General features: G+C 36.2%; 1 protein-coding gene and 1 pseudogene across 1 annotated transcript in view; both read left to right on the forward strand.

The window, feature by feature from the left end:
- RhoGAPp190 (Rho GTPase-activating protein 190) overlaps positions 1 to 20046 on the forward strand; it is a 321622-nt gene that overhangs the window by 215712 nt on the left and 85864 nt on the right. The window contains exons 10-12 of the mRNA XM_089107215.1: positions 3204 to 3359; positions 16651 to 16771; positions 17319 to 17442. Of these exons, the coding sequence (XP_088963341.1) occupies positions 3204 to 3359; positions 16651 to 16771; positions 17319 to 17442 (401 nt within the window). The remainder of the gene's footprint in view (positions 1 to 3203; positions 3360 to 16650; positions 16772 to 17318; positions 17443 to 20046) is intronic.
- LOC148939193 (uncharacterized) lies at positions 4156 to 5290 on the forward strand (annotated as a pseudogene).

The raw sequence follows: 20046 nt of genomic DNA on the forward strand, positions 1-20046 counted from the left end.
TGTGATTCAGGGGCCACTCTTAAAGAACTGGAACGGAATTCGAAGTTTAGCGTAAAGAGTGAGGTATTGACGAGGGGGCGAACCCCCTCATATACATGATAATTTCTGTTTATTTTAAGTTTTAATGTTTCTCCTTACTTTCAGTTGAAAAAACTTGTTTTTTTATTTAATAAAAATAATAAGACGAAAACAGACAGCGCGGAAATTAAAAAGAAATAAAATTCGAATGAGAAGAAATAAAAAATCGAAAAGTCATCTTGTAAAGGAAAAGGATACTTCACAAGGAAAATTCCTTTAGAAAGTCTCAAGGAAACTTGTCCACATTTTTTGGGCGAAAATTAAAACGAAACAGACTGGATAAAAATAAAAAGACAAAAACAGAAAACGCAAAAAACACAAAGAGGGAGAGATCTCTCATGACGAAGAAAACAGGCCAGAGCTAACAGTATGGAAAAGTAAAACAAAAGATAAAATAAACAATATGGAATCAATGTTTAAGTCAGAACAAAGCAAAATTTGAAATATAAAGAACTCCTTATTCTCAATAAACAAGACATTGTAAAGTTATTTTTGTACTTTCCCTATGACTATTCAATTCTGCGTGTGGGGGAAATTCCGGGGGGGGGGCTGCTGGCCCCCAAGGTATTGTAAATAAGGTTTTTTAAGCCTTGTGTTGTTGCATCTTCAACCTCTGAAACGGCTGAAAATCTCCTTTATTTTGCATGTTGTGCTGTCTTAATATGAGCAACGATATACACGAGTAACATAATAAGAACACATAATCAATTGGATAAATAAAACTCTCCTAGACTTAGATTATGCTGTAGATTTAAATATCCTAGATGAAGGTGTTAGCAAATGAATGAATTTTTGGAGGTTTTGTGAGTTCAAGATGCAAGAATAAATTTGAAAATCAAGGTTATGAAGGTAAATTGCTAAGACTAGGAATAAGTGAAGGTGAAGAGGTGACGTTGCGTAATGAGAAGATCGATCAAGAGGACAGCTTTACTTACCCAGGTGTATTATTAGTAAGACAGTGGGTGCAGTGAAGATGTTTGAAGTAGAATAGCAAAGGCTCAGGTTATTTTTCATATTTGAAAAAAAAATATTGGAAAAGCTACATATTGGAAGCTACAGTGATGACAGTCGTCAGGGTTGGTCCTGAAGCGTGGGCATTCCGAAAAACAAAGGAGGATTTGCTAGATGTTCTTCAGAGAAATTGCCCGCAGATTATTTTGGTTACCCGACTGACTGACCGTATCTCAAACAGTAAGCTGTACGAAAAATGTGGTTCAATCCCACTTTCTAGCGCTATAATAAGAGAAAGGTTGAGATGGCTTGGGCACGTTCACCGGAAGAAGGATGACAGATTGAAAGATTGTCCTTGTCAGCCAACTGCCTAGTGCTAAACGAAAAGCCGGTCGCCCTCGAATGGGGGATGTCGTAAGGAAAGATTTAAGGGTGTAAAGAGCTTTGAAAAGATTGGAATGGAAGAGGAGCGCGCATAGCTGTGTTGGCCTCAGGCGGCTTGGTGATGAAGGGAGCTGCTAATAATAGCAGTAACATAGAGCTGTGCCTATATTATGGTATGTAATTGGTATTTGGTATTAGTGGTATAGTTAATTATTTCAATGGTATTATTTAGTACGCCAAAGGTTGACCTCAAACGAATGTCCCTGTCTTTGCATCGTTAGATATCCGTAAAAGGGTTAAAAATTCACTTATGGCCCGGTTACAAAACGTAAACTAGTGTAGCTGAAAATACAAAAAAAAAAACGAAACTAGGTTGTAAATTTTAACCTTAAGATTTATTTAAAAATAAATAAATCGATAAGTACAAATTAAATGATTTTTTTAAATTTATTTCTGAATTAATTTTTCCAATGTTCTTCAATTTAACATTCTTCCATGCACACGACCCAGGAATAGCGTAATTTGCCCCCCCCCCTCCTCTTTATGAATGTAAATATGCCTGGTACTTACGTATTATCCCAACCCCACTCAAGAATTTTGATCTGTATGTTCTGAGAAAAATCGGTTTGTCTGTCTACAGTAGGTTGTAATTAGCTTAGCCTCACTGGGAAAAACTATGATGTAATATATTTTTACTAAATATTTAATACATAGAGGTGATTAGGTGTTTAACATAATGCGTCTGGGCGGCCTGCTTTCTATAATTCTCTTCTGTAGTCTCAATAATTTTGTAGTATTATATTTTCATCATATTTTGGTATATTTCATTAGGATTAAACTAACTTCACTTTTTGGGTGAGGTCGGGATAATACGCAAGTACCATATACCTAATAAGATTTCTGTTAAACCTGTTTTTCTCAATGTAAATTATAACACGACTTTAATTAAGTATGTAATAAAATTGCATAAGAAATAATTATATTGTAATAAATTAAGTAAGAAAATAAACTTGCGTTGCGCAGCATTTGATCTAAAGATAATGAATCATTTTTATCCTAATCATAACGTATTTGAGAAAAAATGATTCCCAAGAGTTCCGTGGCGAACTTATAGTGTTCCAATGAGGGGAGAAACCATCATACCCGAGTGTCTACATGTGTTCATTTTATTGTCCGTTTTAATTGTTATTGATTCTTTTTGGCGGTGTATCTACTTATGTTTTATCTCAGGTAATTCTTCTATATAAGCAGCTCCTACACATAATATATAAACCTTACTTCCGCTCAAAACCTAATATTATTATTATTTTATTATTTTTATTGTTTTAATGTTTTTATATCAGATTATTATTCAAGCGTCGAGTAATTTTTCGTAAGTCGAAAGATAAAATTTTGCTACTGAAGTTTGTCCTCCTTATGCGCTACTTGCTGTTGTTTTAAAGTCCATTTATTTAGTAGCATGTTCGTCTTTGTACTCTTTCTTCCTCCAAAGAGTTACATCTCTATAGTTTCCTCCGACCTACATTTAAATCCATATTAGCTTGTTCGTTTTTCCTTCTTTTTTTTTTACGTATTTTCGGTTCCCTTCCGTTGACCTTTTCTTATATTAGAATTTCTTGTGTTAGTAATGTCCCACAGATCCACCTAAGAAACAAGTTAACGTTCAGATTTAATTTTAGCTCAAATAATTTTTCACCCCTGAAAAAAAAGGTTATAAAGGGCATCTATCGTTTTATATTTTTTTTAATATTTATTTGGACTCATTATTGTATTTTGTACCCCGTTTTTAGGTTCAAGGCCTTGGACAGACTAGATGGGGAACGACAGAAATTACTGCTTCAGCATCTGAGTTTCGTCCAATACCCACGACGTGAGAATTGTGTTGCATTTCCACATTGTTGTGACACCATCATTGAGAATATACTCAGATCAAAATCCTCATCAGAGTAAGTTTCTTATTTGCTGTATCCATATTTTTGCAAAGAGGCACAGTATAAATATGTCAACATTAGGGAAAATTCCTATACTCTCCATTAAAGTTTTTTGGGACACATCAGTCGCACTCCTCTCTTCATGACTCCACTTTTCGCGAAACGCGTAATAACAAGTTATTAGCGTATTACAATGGGATTATGGGAGACCTGTTGTTCTGACGTATTGGGAACTTCCCAGTCCGCACGCTGTGATATGTCCCATTTCTGAACCAAATTTTAGTTACTGTTTATATATTTACTCTGTGCAAAAGGAATAAGAGAGATCACACGCCGTATTGTGCCCGCTGGTATTCAGTTACCCGCGAATCGCGTGGAATAGGTGAGGGGATCCTTACACTTCCCTTGTTCTTTGGTGATTTCGGATTTACTTGCGTGATTTGTCGGCGATGACAATTTATCGGTAGGCTACATCTACTAATCTTCGTTGAGACATGCTTGAGGCATCAGGGTATTACGAAAGATTCAGTAATCAGCACTGACGTCAAGTTCTTTATGCGTGAACAAATTCGTGAAGCCCATGATGAGCGGAATAATATTGTGAATACATGTAATGAAAATCTGTCGAAAGAAAGGTCTCTAATTGCCGTGATGTGCTGTTCAGCGAAATGTATGATATAATAAAACTCTACTCAGTGAGTTTAAAATCAGGTTCACGATATAAAAAATTTCTGAAAACCCCCGTATCCCATGGGATGTGATCATATCCATGACAGTCAGCGTAAATGAGTTTGTTGAAAAGCTAGAAATAATGATAGACTGATGCAAAGCTGCTTTACCCCAGACTTCCGAATGACCCCCACTCCTAGCACCTGTAAAACCGCTCAATCTGGTGTTCATTAGTGGCCTATCCCCTGAAAAGACTGAGTCTTGTTCAAATCAGAAACAGTTTATCGAGGAGTTTATAACCTCTGAGCATGTGCAGAAGATTCAGCAGGCGAAGTCTGGCCCAGTGGCTTATATCAGAACGGACTCTGCTGCCCAAGCCCTAAGCGAGTCGTTATCTAAGATGCCTGTGATTAAAGTCAAATACCCGAGAGAAAAGCTCATGGCTGTTGCAAAATTCGTCCCGCCAGGTACTACCTCAGAAGAGATAATAGCAGGTAGCCCCCGTGTCGCAGAAGCTAAAAGATATGGCACTTCACAGACAGTTCGATTTGTTTTTGCAGATGCATCATCACGCGATAGGGCTATCCTGCGAAGTATCTATGTTGAGTACACTCACCTCAAAGTAACGACATTCAAAGAAATCCCGAAAAGGTGCTTCAGGTGCCAGTTTTTCGAACATCTGGCTCGAGACTGCAGCAATCAACCCTGCTACCCCTGTTGTGCAGGGTCCCATGAATCGATTAGAGCAACACCATGTTAATAAAATAGTGTCAAGTGTGCCCTCTGTCCCAACGGGAAGAAGGATCACCCAAGCTATGGCCTGATGTGCCCAGTCGTTAAAAAAGCCATGAACAAAGCGTTTCAACCCCGAAAATGAATAATTTAAAGGTCTTTTGCCGAAACATATACGGTCACAGCGCTGTGAAAATACGCTACCTGAGCGGAATTTGCTACGATTAAAATGTAATTTGTGTGCAAGAGCACGTACTTACCAAGGAAAATTTTGCTCTGTTTAGTCCTTTCCGCGCAAATCGGTTTTCATAGATGAAGTCAAACAACAGTTTACGCGTGGAAGACCTAGCGGTGGCACTGCTGTTATAATCGACGAGCAGATCCCCTGTAGGCTGTACGAGTCGTGCGACTTCTACACTTCTAAGGAATTTTTAGGACCAACTAGCTTCTTCCTCATCAATGTATATCTTCCAACAAATCTGAATAACAATCGTTCTGAGGAACGCTATGCCGAAGCGTGTAGCCGTCTAAGCAGACTCTTGTGAAGAATCGGCAAAAGACACGGTAAATTTTTACCAAATCATATTGAGTTAGGAATAAAGTGAATACACCATTCGATGCCTTTTTTTATGCTGATTACGAATATATTAATCATTTCTATGAATTTCAGTCCCCCCCCGAACCTAACCTAACCCCCACCCCCATATGTGCAAATATATATCCTGAATTGACATATATAGGGGGGGGGGGGCTAAAATTCATTTCCGATAGAAATTATTGTTATATTCGTAATCAACATAAAAAAGGCATCGAATAGTGTATTCACTTTATTTGAAACTCAATGATATGATTTAGTAAAAATTTACCAAAGACACTTTCTGATTTGTCGAGACTTCCAGTGCGACCCCTCTTTACCTGGTAAACTAAAAGACATCCTTCTATCAGCACTCAAGGATGGGATATCCTTTTGTGACAAAGATCAACAGTTTACATATACACACAATAGTGGCTCTACGAGTAATATTGAGCAAGTGATAACAAATTTTCCTCTCGTGAAAAATATAAGCGTTGACTCCGACCATACCTGTAGCGACCATTTAGGTCTATCTTTTAGTCCCTTTTCAATATACTGCCAACCGCGCAACCGAAAAACACTTTATCGAAACTGAGTGGGAAAAAATTGACACGGTGCTATATCAACACACTTGTGACGAAATCCTGAGCAAAGTTAATGTGCCCTACCAGCTACTAGTGCATGGTGTCCATGATTCCGTCGCTTTAAACATCTATTGTGAGGAAATTTGCCATGCCATAAAACCGCAGAAAAGTTAGCCGTCCCCTGTCGTAAGGTCCGTTTTGGTTCTCAAAAACCAGGTCGGGACAAGTGTCCCCTGGTCAAACAAGCAAAAAAACGTGGAATCCGATAATCCCAGATCTGGAGTGATCTTCCAACTATTTCGGAGCACAAAGACGGACTATCTAAATCTAACAGAAAAACTGAAAAGCGAAGAAGCTGATAAGTTTTCAGATCAAGCCTCAAAAAACTCAAAAGTTATGTGGTAGTTCTTGAAGGGATCCCAGACCAGTGGAAAAACGTGCTCATCTGACATTCCGGAAGAGGAGTGGTTAAGGCATTACTCTACAGTGTTTGGTTCCAAAGACCCCAAGTTTGAACGGGATTGTGATAAATGCTTAAACGAAAAACTCAGAACCTTATTAAAAGTGCGAAATACCTTTGTGATATCTAAGTTGGCTATAGCTAAAACAGTTCGTAAATTAAAACGTGGGAAGGCACCTGATCTCGATGGTATTTGTCCGGATAATCTAAGGCATGGCAGTGACCTCTTGTTTGAAAATATCTTCTGTTCCAGATGTGTGTCGATTGCGGTATGGTCCCCAGCTCATTTAGTGCTGGTCTTCATTCAAATATCCCCCAACAAGGGAAAGATCGAAATCAGTGCACAGGATATGGATCAATTACCGTTTCAAGTGTTCTCAGTAGAGTCCTCGATCTACTTCTCCTTCCAGAAATTTCGGGGACGTGTAGATTGGATTATCGTCAGTTCGGAGTCCACCGAAACCTGAGTTGCACGTTTGTACATAGGCTTTTAAAGAAAGCTATTAGCGAAACCCCCAGAATAGGAATCCTCCCTCTTCATGTGTAGCTTAGACTTCTCAGCTGCATTCGATTCAGTTATGCAGTCTCAGGTGTTTCTGAAATTACTCGAGTATGGTGTGAATGCTCATGTCGTGGCACTTTTATCTTTCTGGTATTCAGTAAGTTTCGTGAAAATTAGACTGACAGGGATCACCTGAGCAGACCGATTAGACTTGTTCGAGGTCTTCGACAAGGATCTGTATTAAGCCCCGTCCTGTATAATAACTTGACATCCGGAATAACAAAAAACGTTGGTGGAGGATTCAGCATCAATCTATGCGACCTCAGCCTGCTTTCGTATTCTGACGACCTTCTGATGTTAAGCTGCAACGTTAAGTCTCTACAAGAAAATATTGATCTCCTCAAAAATGGTTATAAAAGTATTGGTCTAAGGGTCAACGCATTAAAGACGGAGTTTGTGGAATTTTGTCCCTCGACAAGCAAGCAGCAAAGCATTGGTCTTACATATGTGATGGTTGAACAAACGAAAATTTTCCCTAGAAACACCATAAAGTACCTGGGAATAAAATACGGTCATGATGTCAGAAGTTCTCGTCTACTAATAATCGTGACAATTACCAAGAGTATTCGTTCAAGTTATGGGAAGCTTGTCTCTCTGAAATTTAGCTTAAACATGAAGATTGTTGCATAGCTTTAGCCAGTGGTTGCTCTCCCTCACCTGCTTTATGTATTTCCGCTATGGGATTGGTTCACACAAACTGACAAACTAAAACTCCGGTCTGTATACTGCAAATACCTCAAGTTTTTGTTCGATATTCACTCCACGAGAGAGACACATTCGTTCTAAGATCTCAAAACAGGGTAGACCCATGTGTCGTTGTGCCGTCTACGGAAACAAGGGCAGAAAAAAAGGCTTTTAAAACAATGATCGAGTTTTTGCCTCTACATCTGATATACGAGTGTGAATGAAGCAGTTACTACTTGATTTTTTTTCTTTGATGCTGAGTGGTCTTGTTTTTCCTTTTCTTGTTTTATATTACTCCGTTTTTCTCTTTTTTTGTATGAGCGGGCAAAAATAAAATTATTATTATTATAATTTTGTGGTAAAAGATGTACTTTCATTTCATTGGTTTACGTCTGTCATACATTTTTTATGATGGCAGAAAGGGAACCTAATAACCCCTACGAAACCTGATTATTTCATCGGCTCTTCTGTGTAAAATTCTAAGCAATTAGAAGATTGAAATGTTAAATTTCCTCTGATTGGTTCTGCGGTGTGAAATTTTAAACCAGTGTGGAGAACTATTGAAAGTAAAATAAAAAAATAATAACGGGTAAGAGTGAATAACAGTAATTTAAGAGAGCAAATTTAAATAAATAACTTCTTTCTACAAAAACTAATGAAATGCCAAATGTTTCAACTTCACATCCGTAAGCCCTATCAACGAAAAAAAAATCTCTGTTTCGAATCCTGATGGGAAACTTCATATCTGGACTGTCGTTGAGAATTGGAGTTGCGTCTCACCCTCTCAAACAAAACCAGATCTGTAGATTGGTTAAATATGTTTTCTCCGATTTTATAATTTACACTATGCTGTTCTTTTTCAAAATGCTTCGTGTTTTTCTTGCTTACATAAATTAGATGTTATCAGATGTTGTACATGCCACAACTTATTGCATTTGCAAATATTTTCTGGGGATATTTGGAAGTAGTGCCAAGGATAGTTCAAGTAAGAAATGCTTCAATGAGATCTCGTTCGTTTTGTATCTAAATTGTATAGATTTATTTTTTTGGCAGTGTGCCGCTTCATGTAATTTTATTTGCAGTAAACATGCTAGATACTAGATCCGGGTTGCAGCGGTAGCTAGCAACCTAGTAAGTGACGATCACGTCCAATGTTAGGAAATATAAAAACCCATAACTCCTAAAAAAAAGAGTCATATCAAAACAAAAAGTACACCATTAGAACCGCTTTTTACGAAACCCCTATATAGGAAACTTTCTGTTCCTTGCCTTGTCCTAAATAAAGATTCTATAATAGAATATTCTTTGTCTGTTTAAATCGCTTATCTGAGCTAAAGAAACGATGGGGCCTCTGGTTTGTTCTGTTCAGGGCTGGGTTATCTCCAGGGACCATCAGAAATAGTTTTTTCTTTTATTCATACTTGCCTTTTTTGCATATGCTGTAGTATAATTCCTTTATGATAGGTTGCATTCTTAGTTATATATCAGAATCTTATGGTTCTAACTTTCAAGTCCTTAGAACGAGACCTATAATATATAATTATATTATATTATATATATTTATATTATAATTATAAGTCCCCACTCCCCTTAAAATTCAGAGGCAGAATCATTGTATTGATACAAGCTGTCGTAGTCAAGAATAAATTCCAACTAAATGGTGCTTATAATACACAGTTCATATAATTATCCAGTATGATCATTCTCTATCTCACCCATTATAAAAACCCGGACCGGGGTGCGAGTGCTCCAGAGAACGTAGAAACATAAGCGGCGTCAGATCTTTTCACGGGTAGACAAGTCAGACGCGAAACAATCGGAAACAAGTGGAAACCCGCTATTAATAACTGCACGAAGAAGTGGGAGGAGCTTTTTGTTCGCACCGAGAACGAAGACCAGAAATGATCTGCGATAAGCTTACTGGATAATTATATGAACTGTGTTATAATACAACAAATGATCTCCTTGGCTATACGGGGCCCAGTAAGGTTGGTAAGTCGTTGCAGTAAGGTTGGACGACAAGCTTGCTACTTGTCCCTGTAAAAAAGAACTAGTAATTGAAACCCCATCCCCCTAATGACAATTAACAATAAGATAAGCTAATGTTTATTTAAGGTCATGTACACAAAAAAGCTATAAAAAAAAAAATGTCATACTCAAAAAGGTGAAAAAAAAGGGTTATGTATACAGAAGAGCAAAAATTATGTAAAAGTACATCAGCAAATACTCTTCCAAATTTCTATTACATTGAAAATACTTCTGTATTCCAGTTAAGTGCTGTAATACGTATTAATTATTACAAGTCCCCCACAATCGAGTATACGAGTGGAGCATATGGGGAATATACGAGTCACTCAAACGTCCTTGTTAGTTCTTACAAGTCTCATTATAATTCTTGAAGTCGCTATGAGACTTATAAGAGTCTTATAAGTTTTACATAAGTTTCATATCCCCCCAAAATCATTCCAAGTTTGTTGTCAGTGTTTGCAGTAAAGTGTAACATGGTACTTAAAAAAAAGTCATTTATTAATGTTGATGAAAGAATAAGATGACATTAATCTGAAGGTGGTCGTGATGTCGTCTAGGATATATTCTATGTAATTAAATACGTAACATCCATAAATTACACAAGAGATTTATATATATATATATATATATATATATATATATATATATATATATATATATATATATATATATATATATATATATATATATATATATATATATATATATATATATATATATATATATATATATATATATATATATATATATATATATATATATATATATGTGTCATATGTCTATATGTGTGTGTGTCTTTTACGTAGTGCTAAACTGTTCAACCGATCGCCAAGAAACTTTAAGAAATTGTTGAGAACTCATCTGAGGGTTTAGGCCCCGTGAATGAATCCCCCCCCCCCTCTCCGAAGCCCTCAAAAGTTTTCGTGCTCACTGAAATTAGTGACCCCCTGAAGACAGGTTCACATTATTCACATTTTCTGGGTATTAATTTCCCAACTACGCCCGACAGGTAAGTTAATAATCCTAACCTAATTTACCAAATGTTTTTGGAATACATCTTATTTTCAAAATAAGAATGTTCGTTTACATGTGGGAAAACTTTCCCGCGGGAATTGTCAAGGGGAATATTTTCAGTCATTTAATTAAAAATACGATCGCTATTAATACATGGGGAGAGGGGGAGTTCTCCAAGGGGAATTTTCCTTAAAATTTCCTTTCTTTTGAGATCGCAACAACGCGCTACGCATAAGCTAGTTTATAATAAGTTACAAATTACTTGGATACTTCTGTAGCCATTCGGAACAAAGGGAAGACTACATATAACTCATTAATTTGCTAATTTTTATGTCTATGGCCTATTCTTGTTTTTATATTTAGATATTTTTTCTTCTTTAATGATTTCTGTGTATTTTACTTTCTTTCTCTGTCACACGTTGGTACTGGTAGATCCAGAATTTGGAAGGGCGGGGAATGAAGGGCTAGAATTTCGATTATTCTTAGAATTCTCGACAGATGTGTAGACTTATGATTTTGAAAACGTTCGCTTGACAGATTCGGTTGGCTGTTATTTAATGATCCTGGGAGTTTTTACCTGGATCCAACAGATTTTTAATCGGACCCTAAAATTTTAGGGGGACCCTCTCCGCGTAATAAAGGTCTCCAATCGACTCTTTTGTGCTTTGACGTATTCCTCAGGAAAAGTATCGATAATAAAACACATAGATTGTTTTGCTGTTAAGTATTTTACGCTTTGAAAAGATTGATTTTGAGAACCTTTATACCAGGCACGTACGCAGGAATTTGTTTCGGGGCGGGCCCAATTTGTTTCGGGGGGGGGCAAATCCTTCAAACCCATTATTTTGTGAGAAAAATCAGAAAATTATGAGAAAATGAAAAAATCGTGAGATTTCGGGGGGGCCCGGGCCCGGAGGCCCATCCTGCGTACGGCTCTGCTTTATACCCTTTACAAGAGCTCTTGTATGCGGGCAAATAATTCAATGATGAAACATGTGTGAGAACTGCATTCGCTCCTGGAGATATATGGCTATATTTTTGGGTGTTCGATCGTTAAATTTTATATGGCTATGTAAAATATAGCCACATAAAAGCTATATAATTTTTGGGCGTTATATATTTTGGGCGTTTTGGGCTATGTTTTGGGTTTGTACAGGGACCCAGGGGTCGGTAAAGGTTTAACTTGATGCTTCAAACTTTGTTATTTTCAAAAAAAAGGAGAAAAACTTGTGGATGGACTAATATTTTTTAGTGTATTAAGGGTTCTAAATCTACCCCTGTGCCCAAGAAAATTATTTTTTGTCTATCTATCTAATAGGCTAGATATACAATTGTTTTTGGTACATGTAGATATTTTTATGCACAATTTAACAACTTTCACACAGTTTTTGCCGGATTTTTTTTTTGGGGGGGGGGGGGTCAGCGAGGATTAAATAATTTCGGTTTCAATGGGGTCTCAACGAGGATGGAGCAACTATTACCGTTTGTTCCGCGTATCTGTTTGGAGTTTTATAACGTTAGATAATTAGTTATTTATTTCATCAATAAGTTTACAACAAAAGACACTTCAACATAGTCTCCTCCGTAAGGCTCTATGGCCAGTTAAAACAGGGGAGAAACAAAAATGGGGCTAAAACATCGAAAAAACAATTTCAACATAATATATTCACATCTTGAAGAGGCTCGACGCGCTCTCAAACACGCAAAATGAAAAGACCCAATGGGATGGTGAATGAACGAATGGAAAATATTTCTGTTTTTCCAGTACAGTAGAAAAAATGGAGAATATTTTTTTTTCTGTACTGAAATGTATGTGGAGAATACTGAAAATGGAGAAAGCTGATTCATTTGGCATTTTGGCCATTAATTGCCAAATGGAAATATGGCTTCAAGCAAAAATTCACACAACTGGGAAAAAAAAATACTTCTCGTAAATAACTGATTTTCTTAAGTATCATCTACACATTACATTTTGAGTCTTTTATAAAGACGACCTTTATCAATAAATAAAAGTAATACCTGAATGGGGAGACGCCGCCGCTGCAGCACCCCTTTGGGACGCGTGAAGAGGCTTCGTTAACGCCCTGTGCATCACCAATGGCTCCGCAGGAACTATGGTCTGATGTTTTTTGTCTGGTAAAAACTTATTACGCACAAATCAGACCGAGAAATGGGAATTTGTTGGAGATTCCAGCAGTTTTTAGCCACAATTTCATTATTTTTGGCTGTTTGTATTATTTTGTTGCAGTTTCAAGCAGGTTTAGTTTTTTTGTGCGTGTTTTTTTAGGAATCTGGAATTCTGGTACAACGATGACATATACTTTAGGCCATTAAAAATTACATGACTGCGTTTCCAATGTTAATATCACAAATTTTCAAATCCTACACCGCGTGATCATTCAAATTATATACATATTTTGAATGTCAAAATGAAGAGATCGATACCAGCGCTACGCAGACTTTTGGTCAGCATGCTAAAAATTTTTTTTTTTTTTTTTTTTTTTTTTTGTTCTTTTTTTTTTTTAAGAAAAAAGAATACTTCTATGTCTACTCCTTACCTTTTTTAAGGCTTTGAAAATTACATAGAAGACTATTTTATTAGACTTTTGGTCTTGAAAAGAATTCCTATTGTCTGAGCAGGACATTCAGCCATATAAAGATTTTGTTTTTCAATTTTAGAAAATGTTTTTTCAAATTATTTAAAACCACTTTAATTCAAGATTTAGTAAAGATATTAGAGCCGAAAATTTTCTTTGAGCTTTGTGTTAGCAGTTGATCTCGAGGGAGTGCTCACTTTCGGAAATCGCGTAAACCAACTGGTGCGTGCTAAGCGTGGAACTGTACCAAACGAGGTGGAAACTGCGGAGCGTCACGGAACTGTCTGCCACATGTTGCATGCCACATGTGGTGCCACATGTTGCGTGCTGAGATGACACCAGGTGGTGGCAAGTGGTTTACATCTCCGTAGATCTATTGCTGAAATGTTGCTTTTATTACACGAAGTTACTCCAAGTTCATCGAAATCCAATGCCCTTTTTTGGAATGGGGGGTGGGGCGGGGAAGCGTCAAAAGGGTGCCTCTCTGAACTTCGGGAAAAAGGATGAGTTTTCTAATTATGGCTTGAGTCTGCTTTTCAAATATGTCTGCTTCCATGGTTGACCTTAGTAATGAAATTAAAATATTATGGGATAGCAAAAAAGATTGTAAAATATATTAAATTAGGAATGACCCATAGAGGGAGATTTTGTAAGGGGGGGGGGGTGCATTGAAGTATTTTATTTTTCCCTTCTGTAGCCATGGCCCACGTGGATTTAAATCATTCAGTATCTATATATTATGTGTAAAATTTTGTGAGTTATTTTTATGGTATTATGTGCTTTATTACATTTCTTGGTACTGGTGGATTATATGGTCACTTTTGTATATTGTACGAGGAAACCAGTCACGAAAAACCCGCCAGACGGGTTAATTTTAAGAGAACGCTATAGAGAAATGCAATGCAAAGCATGGTTTTCATTGCGTTTATGATATTTAAACTGTTGTTTTTGGGGGTTTAGGGGGACAAAAGGTACCTAGGTTAGGTTACGTATTTAATATATGCCATGCTTTACACACACACCCCCCCCCCCTAATTTGCAAATAATAAGCCCAAATTTGTTTATAAACTATTATATATTCATCCTATTTTATTTTATTTCATTAGCATTAACCAAAGTTGACTTTTTAGAAGTGACCATATAATGCATCAGTACCCGTTTCTTTTCAGTTTGCAATTGTTATGTTTTATCAGCGTTATTGTTATTTACCATGTTTTTTATGTGTGTTATTGTCATATGGTATTTTTTTGCTTCACTTTTTCCTATGGCCTAAAGTGGCTTTTTTTTGCAATAAATATCTATATCTATAACATATTGAATAAAACAAAAGCATAGATTTGTATTAACCTATCAATTTAGATGAAAAGGGGGAGAGAAAAGATTGATAAAGAGAAAGTAGATCTGCGCTTTCAGCAAAGAATTTAATAAATAAGACAGAGTTGTAAATTTTCCTGGTTTGACAATATCCCACGTGATTACTTTCCGAGAAAGATCCTTCACTTTCGATTTTGACGAAATATTCTAATAAAGGTAAAAGGAAAGGAAGTATCGAAGGAATTGATCTAGGACTTTTTCCTCGTGGTATATTGGTGGATAACAAGGGCTTATAATATGGCCTGTTTATTCAAGTTCATTTTATAACTTTTATGCCTTAGGACTGTAGAATGAATACAGGACATTATAAAGACCATTGAGACAAAGTAACTTATCATGGACTCCTTGTCTTCTGATGAATCAGTTAAATAAAATATGATTATTTGAATTGGTTAATATGGAATATTTCAGAACCATATATACCATAAAAATTTTGAAAAATCGGGAATTCAATTTTTAACGTAAAAAAGACAAAATCCCTATACAGTTATGGTAGTAGCTGGTGCCAAATTAAATGGAAAATAAATAGGAGAAACTTGGATTCAAAATTGGCGAAAATTAAGCTAAAAATATATAACACTAAACAGTTTAAGGATTTGTAGGTTTCCTCTGAAGGTTTAGATGTCTTTAGGAATCAATAAAAAGCTAATGATTGAATCTTTATGAGCAAAAGTGTTGTCAAATTTAAATAACCAAATTTGCTTATTGATTTTTACGGTTTAACGTGGCAACGCTGAAGAAATTACTACGCTGGAGACTTGGTAACTTGAAAAAATCAAAAAAAAATCGTTGAAAATAATAATTTTGAAAAGACTTAACATGCGTCCAGGAGACAAAGAATATTCTATTTTGATGTCCTTAGTACTTTATATACTACTATCACAGGTTATAAATTAGGTTCCACGAGATATATCATTTTAAAATTATTGCAATCCTCAAAAGCCATCCGATCAGATGATTTGCCTTCCTAAAGGCTGACGATATCCAATGACATTGCGCAGGTGAATCATTATACAACCCAAGTGCTGTTGGAGCGTTATCCAATCCATTGACATTACACAGGGGGGGGGGGCGGATTTTGTTAGATAGCCAATGTAATTGTTGATTACTTCGGTCCATGTATTTTCTGGGAGTCAGCTATCTGTGTAGAGTATCAGAAATTGTACTCCTATCATGACAAGACTTGTATAAATAATTATTGCCCATATAGGTTCTTTAAAGCTCATTTCGTGTCCAAGGTAAATAAGGAAAGACAATTTTTGTTTCAAATGATGGCTGTTTTTGAATGCTAAAGCTGATTCCGCAGAAAGCATGACCCTTTTATCTTCAGAAAACTTGAAACTTAAAGTTTCAATATGACTCCAGTGCAATTCGATATTCTAGGTCAAGAGTTCTTTAACCAGGAAAGGTAAATTTCTAAAATTTGTGCCGTAAATGGGCTGTCATTTCCAGAACCCAATGGAGTGCTTGAAATGACTTATAGAATTGATTAAGAAATTATTCTGTACAGTTACCTAATCGGGCAGGTATATAAAGTTTCTCAAGCTAAAAACGGATGGATTCATTCAACACGGCCTTATTCTGTGCCAGCTTTTGGACTAAGATTTCTTTGTTTATTAACGCTCACTTTGCGTTTTTTAGACTGACTTTTAAGCTAAAGAGGTTTTCTCAGTAAATTGGAATATGTTCAATACGAAATCAGCGGAGTTACTAACCGCCTCACTTAATATGCTAAATGAAGGCTTGGCTAAACAAATTGTCATTGTTGAGCGTCCATGTTTTAGAGATTTAAAATATCTTATTAAGGATACACTGCCTTCTCTGTGAAGAAGCCAACTTGTCACCGCACGTGCACGCTCGTCAAACGGTGGAAGAAAATGCAACATCTTTCTACCCCTTAAAAAGAGATTTTAAAAGGGGACGAAAAGGGGGAGCATTTAAAAGGACCGAATTTGTAAGAAACCTCTGCTATGTATCTCAAATATTGCTGTCTTGTTTTGTGCATTTATGAATTTGCCTTTTTTCTAGTTCTTCATCTTTGAAGAAACAACAGCAGAAGAACTGGTTAAACAGTCAGGATTTTGGTCAACTTAGTGTCGCCATTGTTGGCGATTCCACTCTTGCTCAGGAAGTTGTACGAGAAGTCAAAGTAAGCTCCTTTATTTTGAAGTACCATAAGTTATTTCGTTTCTTTTTTTTATTGAAAATTGCCCTTTTTTGAATTTTGATTGGTGAAAACTGTTGAAATAAAAAACTAAATTGTCCGTCTCAGTAAGCTCCTTTTTTATGTTAATAAATTTCATGCTTATATTTGGTAAATCAATTTTGCTGAAAGTTCAAGACAACCAGTCTATCGAAAATTATCTAAAAGCTGTAAATAAAATCCAACCCTCTCAAAAATTGTTACTCAACACTTTACTACCCTTACAGTAAGCTGGTATAAATAAAGGTTTTATTCCATTTTGAGTAATCCTTTAATCCCATCGATCAATATAATAAATTAAAGTTGTTTACGGCGAAACCTCTATGACCTGAATAAATAACAAAGAATTAAAAACTGAATCCCAAAGACATTCAGTTCATTCTAAAACACCCTTTGCTACAACTATTTGATTGAATTATTTATATTTGTTGTTATTAATTTAATCGTCTGTTTAAATGTCCGTAAGATTTCAATTCTGTTATTTTTGTTTCAGGGACTCTGTGATGATGACGAGTATGAACTCAATGGCCAAGTGCATACTTTTCAGTTTAAAATTTTGGATGGCGATGCTAAACATGGTCAAACTGTTTTTAGATTCTCTGGCTTCGTTAGTAATGGTAATTGTTTACTATTTTCTGCAGGGCGCGTTTGAGTCTTTCAGAATTTTTTATTTTGAAATTTTAGCAATTTATTGACTCTTGATTTTAGTGTATATAATCGAAAATATAGTACTACTAACAACTCACCGCAGCACCAAGCCGCCTAAGGCCAGCACAGCTACGCGCGCCTCTTCTCCATCTTCATCTATTCCAAGCTTCTCTCTTTACACCTTCCAGGAAGTTCCCATTTCCCTTAAATCTTTCTTTATGACATCCTCTCACCCCAAACGTGGACGACCTGCTTTCTGTTTAGCCCTAGACGGTTGGCCGAAAACGACAATCTTCGGCAATCTATCATCCTTCATCCGCAAAAATTGAAAGTATGGCTTAAAGAAAAATAAGGGCAATATCGAAATATGACAGTAATTGTTTTTTTGCAATCTAAAGATGAATTATTTTTAGTCCAGTCTGAAGTGCACTTAAGAAAAACCTGCAATTAATACTAATTGAAAATAAATTGTTCATTTAGATAGTTGAATTCCTTTGCTTACTAAAGTTTTGATTGCATAGACATGTGCAAAATCTGCAGATAAATCAAAGACAATGCCAAAAAATACAAAAAATTGCAAATAGAGAGAGAGAGTAAAAATAATTGAAATATAGACTTACGCCCGAGCCACATCATAGTCACACCTGTCGAGTTGAAACTAAGTAGTATGAAGAAACTACGTTCTGACCCACTTCGATTTCAAACAACCACTTACCAGAGCAATATTATTATTAATATACGATATCGATATACACGAATATATTGGTGAAGTAACTAATGTAAAATATAATTTTGGAAGTTACCCCTGTTGGAGAAAGAACATTTGACAAAAACACAAAGATGGATACACTGTAATATCTAATTAATAGTGGTGACATTATTTACATTTACTACTTTTTTTCCTTAGATTGCCTTCGCTGTCTTAAAAATAAGAAGAAAAAAAGACAAATGGCCTATCAATTAGAATTGAAAAAAAAAAGTATATAAACTTCAGATCCAAAAAATATAAACGTAGGTATCCTCCTCATGTTGCCCAAGAATAATTGCCTATCTATGGTAGTGACATTTTGTCTCTACGGATAATTAAATATCTGTGGCCAGCTATATCGCATGTATTAGTTAACCTAATAAATCTTTGTTTTAAACAGGGAGTATTTCCATCTTGTTTCAAGTTGGCACGAATTACACCGGTTCATAAGGGGGTGATCACAGTGAGGTAAGTAACTATCGCCCGATTTCCGTTTTACCGGTCATGTCAAGACTTGTGGAAAAGTGCTTTTCCCGGAGGTTGTACCATTATTTAGAGTGCCATTCAATACTAACATCCACCCAGTTTGGATTCAGAAATGGACGCACGACCGAACAAGCTGTGGCTTATCTCTGTGGTGTTGTGAATACTGCCCTGGACCTTGGTTTTAAAGTGTCTACCATCTTTTTGGACATTATAAAAGCTTTCGACACTGTAGACCATGGTCTATTGCTTGAAAAATGTGAATTTTATGGGATTAGAGGGCCTGCTCTTGATTTCCTACGTAGTTTTTTGTCTAATAGGCAGCAGTATGTGCGAATAAATGGATCTACTTCTTCCGTTGTAGATATGAAATGTGGTGTGCCACAAGGGTCCGTTCTTGGCCCCTTGCTATTTTTGATATTTGTAAATGATCTTGTACTGTCCCTGAAGGATGCGAAAACTAAAATGAGCGACATGTTTCACAGTGACAGTGACGTTACAGTACCTCTATTTGCCGATGATACTTCATTGATTTGCATTGCAAAAACAGAACGCCTTTTAGTTGAATTAATGACACAGTGTTTAGATCAAGTGTCTAGCTGGCTAAGAGTTAATAAAATAAAAGTAAACCCATCTAAGAGCAGTTTTGTAATATTTTCGCGTACATCTAATTACTACCCATGGATCCAAGAAGTGAGTTACCTGGAAGGTAAAGTTAAGCGTGATCAGTGTGTTAGATATTTGGGTATTATGCTAGATGAAACACTATCTTTTAGGAAACATGTTGAAAAGGTGTCAGGAATCCTGTGCCGTAATCTGGGAATACTGCGTAAATTGAAACATGTATTACCCCCTTCTGTTCTTCGCACTTTGTATTTTTCTATTATACATCCACATATATTGTATTGCTCATCTATTTGGCTGAGTACGTTTCCATCAATTACTAATCGAGTTCGAGTGATCCAAAATAACGGAATCCGTGTGTTGACTGGTAAATCAAATCTTGTATCCGTTAGAGCTACCTATATTGATGTAAAAGTATTACCTGCTGCAGGCCTTAGAGATTTTTATAGCCTTCAATTTATGTTCAAATATAATAATGAATTATTACCGTCTTGCTTTTCAGGAATGCTAAAAGCTAGATCTTCGATTCATGATCATGAAACTCGCCAAAGGGAAAATTTACATGCCCCGCTCGTGGTGTCTGCCAGGTCGACATTCTCGCCTATTTATAGGGGATTAAAGTTGTGGAATGGGGTTAATAAAGAGTTAAGAGAAATAGGGGATCTGAAGGAATTTAAAAATAAAATAAAAGGAATGTTATATGAGAAATATGATTTTT

This window comes from Artemia sp. Qi Xiang Cuo, chromosome 21 (assembly GCF_049724085.1).
Source record: "Artemia sp. Qi Xiang Cuo chromosome 21, ASM4972408v1, whole genome shotgun sequence".
In the NCBI taxonomy this organism is placed as follows: domain Eukaryota; kingdom Metazoa; phylum Arthropoda; class Branchiopoda; order Anostraca; family Artemiidae; genus Artemia; species Artemia sp. Qi Xiang Cuo.